General features: G+C 28.3%; 1 protein-coding gene, 3 non-coding genes and 1 pseudogene across 5 annotated transcripts in view; 2 read left to right on the forward strand and 3 right to left on the reverse strand.

Annotated features, from left to right (window-relative positions):
- The window catches only part of LOC114171578, a 6,199-nt pseudogene extending 6,141 nt beyond the window's left edge, over nucleotides 1–58 (reverse strand). The window contains exon 1 of the transcript XR_003601588.1: nucleotides 1–58. This exon is cut by the window's left edge and continues 3,193 nt beyond it. The product of XR_003601588.1 is annotated as a DNA-directed RNA polymerase subunit beta-like (transcript).
- Nucleotides 59–205: 147 nt separating this feature from the next.
- LOC114171577 lies at nucleotides 206–4,771 on the reverse strand. Its single transcript, XM_028056523.1, has one exon. The coding sequence runs from the start codon at nucleotides 4,002–4,004 to the stop codon at nucleotides 3,912–3,914; it is 93 nt and encodes a 30-aa protein (XP_027912324.1). The 5' UTR covers nucleotides 4,005–4,771; the 3' UTR covers nucleotides 206–3,911.
- Nucleotides 1,013–1,083, forward strand: TRNAC-GCA. Its single transcript has one exon. It is a non-coding gene; the product is annotated as a tRNA-Cys (tRNA).
- Nucleotides 3,230–3,303, reverse strand: TRNAD-GUC. The gene has a single exon. It is a non-coding gene; the product is annotated as a tRNA-Asp (tRNA).
- Nucleotides 4,772–4,785: 14 nt separating the features above from the next.
- TRNAT-GGU lies at nucleotides 4,786–4,857 on the forward strand. The gene has a single exon. It is a non-coding gene; the product is annotated as a tRNA-Thr (tRNA).
- The last annotated feature ends 143 nt before the right edge of the window (nucleotides 4,858–5,000 follow it).

Below are 5,000 nucleotides of genomic sequence, written 5' to 3' on the forward strand. Positions count from 1 at the left end.
CACTCCCAAGCATTTTCAATTTCCCCGTGAATTTTATCGAAAAATATTCCACGATTTGCTGTCATGCTTCATCAAATCACATGAATCCATTTAGCAATATTGGAATTTCTATTCTTTATACTGAATTACATGAAATCTTACCTAATCCCGTGTATCAAATATTTCTTAGTGTATGAAATACCTATTATGAAAAGAGAAAGAAATATTAGAATTTGATACTCAACTTCGAAGGAATTTGCAACAAAACAAACAGATAGAATCGAAAGTCTAATCTAAAAAAGGATTGGAAATTTCTACGGGCATTTCAATCTTTTTTTTAGGAATCTAAAAAAATGCATTTCATTTCTATCATTATTATGATATTACATATTCAAATTCAATTGGATACAAAAAAAAATCCATTCGAAATTGTCAAGAAAAGATATATTTTGAAGTGAAGTATTTTGGAGAGAATTGGGGAGAATATGATTAGAGTATGTTATGTGTAATGTAATAAGGCTTGTATTTTTGAAACATGCATATATTTAACTGCAGCTATAGATCTGTCTCTAACTTTATTGCAGTCATATTTGTTCAGGATAACAAACACATAACATGTTGTGTGAATTTTTACAAATTTTCTATTGAAAATTGTAAAAAAAGAATAAGCACGATAATTTCTTGAAAATACCGTATAGTATTGGTATTCTATATCTATATAGATATGGATAAGATACTCGATTAGATAATATCTGTGTAACAGATCAAATTGATATTCTAGGGTTTACATATATTGAAAGTTGCTGTTATAATTAGAATGAACAAAGTTAAAAAAAAAAGCAATATTGATTGGTTATGTATCAATTTTTATTTTCTGATCTCATTAAGAAAAAAAAATTTCTATTCAAATATTCAAGAATAATTCATAAAAGAATAGTTAACGGTTGCGATTTGTCTCAAGATTGTTTTTCAATTTTTCAATAGAAAGAAAAGGGGGGAGTATTCTCAAAAACTTCATATCTATATTTTTATTGGCGGCATGGCCGAGTGGTAAGGCGGGGGACTGCAAATCCTTTTTCCCCAGTTCAAATCCGGGTGTCGCCTGATCGATAAGAAACTGTAAATGAAAGATTATATTACGTTTTTTTAGAAAACTTTTTTTCCAACAGAAGCAAGCGAGGGAAAAGGAGTCTTGAGAATTGCGTTTGATTCGAAATTATAAGCATCAGTAGCTTAAAAAATGTTGTAAATATTTTTGTCTCGAATTCAAGGAAAGATTCTAGTAGTGAAAAGGAATCCATAAATTTAGAAATGATAGTTCGTTCACTACACAACTATTGTAGTGTCTGTCTCCTGACTGGGTCTTTTATTAGATTGGATTAAGAATAAGTCGGATAGGAAAGTCCATTTTTAGGTAGAGAAAAGGCAGAAGAAAAACCTTCTATACAGACTAATTTAAAGTTTATGAGTGCTTCCACATTTTATCAATATTATTTATTTAGATCAATTCTATTTAATAGCTTTAATTTAGCTAATTCGCTTTCGTAATATTCAAAAAAAGTATTCTTTAGATTTTCATATTCTATATTCTAATAAAATTAAAAAGTTTTGATTCTAAAATCGAATAGAAAAGAAAAAAAGTTTTTTTAATTATTTTAGAGAACGAATTGGGAGACATTTAAGGGACTATTTCAAATAGAAAGAAGAGTATAAGTATGCAAATGAATCTGTCTTGATTCTTTTTTTATGAAATCCTTAAGGAAATGATAAAAGAGAAATCTTAATATTCCCACCTGGTAGTAACATTCATTGACTTATAACTTCCTATAATTTTTTTATGTTTAATGTTTTATGATTTTACTAAAAATAATCAAAAAAAACTTTTTAGATGTTCTAATAACTAATAAATAGAATGAATTCTTGTTTTTCGTGAATGATGTTAGCCCAGAATCCTTTTTTTGACTCTGTAATAGCAATTCCACTATTATAGTATAGTATTTTTAGCGAATAATACAAAAAAAAGAATAGAATAAAAAATTTGAAAAAATAATGAAATAGTTCCTTCATATTTATAGAGATAGGAGACAAAATTTACATGGATATAGTAAGTATTGCTTGGGCTGCTTTAATGGTAGTTTTTTCATTTTCCCTTTCCCTCGTAGTATGGGGAAGAAGTGGGCTATAGGGATACTAAAAATTGAGTTAAGGGATCCAAGTAACCTTGTTGATTTCTACCTGAATTTTTGAATTTCGAAACTATTGAATGAAAATATTTCATTTAAACTAATACTAATTAATTGAGTTCAAATAGAAAATCTATCTTGATTCTATTATATTTTAGTAGTGTAATGTATTCTATGTATCTTATAGGAATTGAAAATACTCTTTCAATCAAACAAATATTTTCATTATTCCCATATTCCTATTTTGAGAAAAACAAGGGAATCAAAAAGAAGAAGAAATGGATTCCTATTCCAATCAAATTTTTCTTAAAATTTCTATTTCGATGAACTGACGCTTAACCTGGTTATATAGATATATATATATATATGGAAAATGGCGGACCGTGTAATAACCATTCCTGTTTTTTTACCCCCTTTTTTTCCTAAGATACCGGAATTGTTTGTAAAAAGAATCTGAAAAAAAAAATTGGACGCAATTCTCAGATAGTAGAAATCAAATTGATTTCTACTATCTGGATTACGCTGATTGTACGATCATTTTTTTAAATCATTCATAAAAATGAAGAAATCATATTTCAGGGAAATTAGTCACTTTTACTTACCGTTTTTACATAAATTATAAGTAAAAAAGCAGTAGGAACTAGAATAAACAGTGCAGTAGCAATAAATGCGAGAATATTTACTTCCATAATCTTTATTATGTTCTATTTCTCTTAAATTTCTAAAAAAAAAATTCGGGATTTAATCCCATAGAAATGTTCAATCTTTCAACAATGGTATAAATTGGATTTCAATGATATCAAATCGGATCAATATCATGAATCACAAAATCTGAGCTATCAAATCAACTCATGAAATAGTATAACATAGGAAGATCTTTTATCCATACTAAATAAAACAAAAAAACATTTATTCTTGATGAAAGTCCAAAATCCCTTTCCTTCCTTTTTCGGCGAAACAAATGAAAAAGCAGGGGGGGCCCCAAATAAAATTTTGTTTATCAATTTGATTCCCTACAAATACACAAAAAAGGAATTTCTTTTTTATTTTTTTGGATTTATATCCAACGGGATTGACGGGGCTCGAACCCGCAGCTTCCGCCTTGACAGGGCGGTGCTCTGACCAATTGAACTACAATCCCAGGGAAAGGGGTGTACTGTATAAATATTTTTACGGACCGTTTCTGTCAAACCTTTTCTTTTTCTATTTCGGATTCGAACCTTTTTGTTGTAAATGAAAAAAGCGCATTTTTTTATATATTGATATGTATATCGATATCCACTTTAGTGAGATCGACACAAATTACTCGTAATCCGTTTCTTATTCTTATTCTATTAACAAATCGATTGAAAATTGAATCAATGAAAAAAAAATATTTTTTTTTTCAATTTTTCCTTATATTTTCTACTTACAGATCTTGACATGAATACCGATTATTAACAAGATTTTGAATTTGTGGAAAGAAATATGGAATACAGAAAAAAAAGAAATAACCTTAGATATGTTTAATATTTTGATTCTTCCGTATCATAGCACATCAGTCATTTCCAGAGAACTATAAATGGGTTATAGAATTTCATAGTGGATCGGCAAATTCTTGGGCCGAGCTGGATTTGAACCAGCGTAGACATATTGCCAACGAATTTACAGTCCGTCCCCATTAACCGCTCGGGCATCGACCCAGCACAATAGGAAGAATACATTTCAGTTTTTATTGAAAATTTTTGATCAACTTCCTTTCGTAACACCCTACCCCCAGGGGAAGTCGAATCCCCGCTGCCTCCTTGAAAGAGAGATGTCCTGAACCACTAGACGATGGGGGCATACTTGCCCGACCGCCATTATACTACGTTCATAGTATGAACAGTTTTTTGCAATTGTCAATATAATGATATGATTCGATAAAAAAAAATATTTTTCGTTCTTTCATAATTCCATAGAAATTTTTTATTAATCATTTATATTTCTAAATTTTTTTATTCCAGTCATAATAAGAAAAAAAAAGAAGTAATGTTCCAATAAAGAGAAAATTCTTCACAGGAATGATTCGTTTGTTGCAAAGGACGAGAGGTTAAAACTTCATTTCTATCATTTATTACTAATACTAAGATTCGATAGGTAGATTTATATCTAATACTAAGAAAAAAAACTTTGGAAAATAGAATTTTTCAATAAAAAAATAAAAATTTGGTTTAGGGACAGAACATATTGAATCCATTTTATCAATGATTCGATTTTATCAATGTTTCGATGAAATATTTTATTTTGTGAGTACATTTATGTATCAATAAAAAGAATTTAGTGTTATGATTAGAATGACTTCAAGAATCCATTTTGAAATAATATATTTGATATGGATCAAATCCAATCTTAATCAATTCTTTTTTTTAACTATATTCTATTCACTAGGTAAATCCAATTTTTTGTTCTTTGATGAGTCATTATACAAATAATAGATATTGATGTACATGTATTCTAATCCCATTTATATCATTTAATTTATATAATTTATATAAATTTATAGAAATAATTTATATAAATTTATAGAATAAGTATACACAGTAACAAATATATGTACTAGTCATGCTAGTTCCTTATTTAGAAATTGAAAGAAAGAAAAAGGGCCCTTTTAACTCAGTGGTAGAGTAACGCCATGGTAAGGCGTAAGTCATCGGTTCAAATCCGATAAGGGGCTTTTTACTTTTTTTTTCAAAAGCAATAGTCTTTCTATTTGAAGGAAGAATAAAAAGATTCTTGATATTTTGAAAAAGTTTCTATTTGTAATAAAAAAGAAAAAGTGTAAAATTCAATAATGGAAAAATAAAAAAAAGTAAGTGG

This window comes from Vigna unguiculata, unplaced genomic scaffold (genome assembly GCF_004118075.2).
Source record: "Vigna unguiculata cultivar IT97K-499-35 unplaced genomic scaffold, ASM411807v1 contig_3, whole genome shotgun sequence".
Classification (NCBI taxonomy): Eukaryota; Viridiplantae; Streptophyta; class Magnoliopsida; order Fabales; family Fabaceae; genus Vigna; species Vigna unguiculata.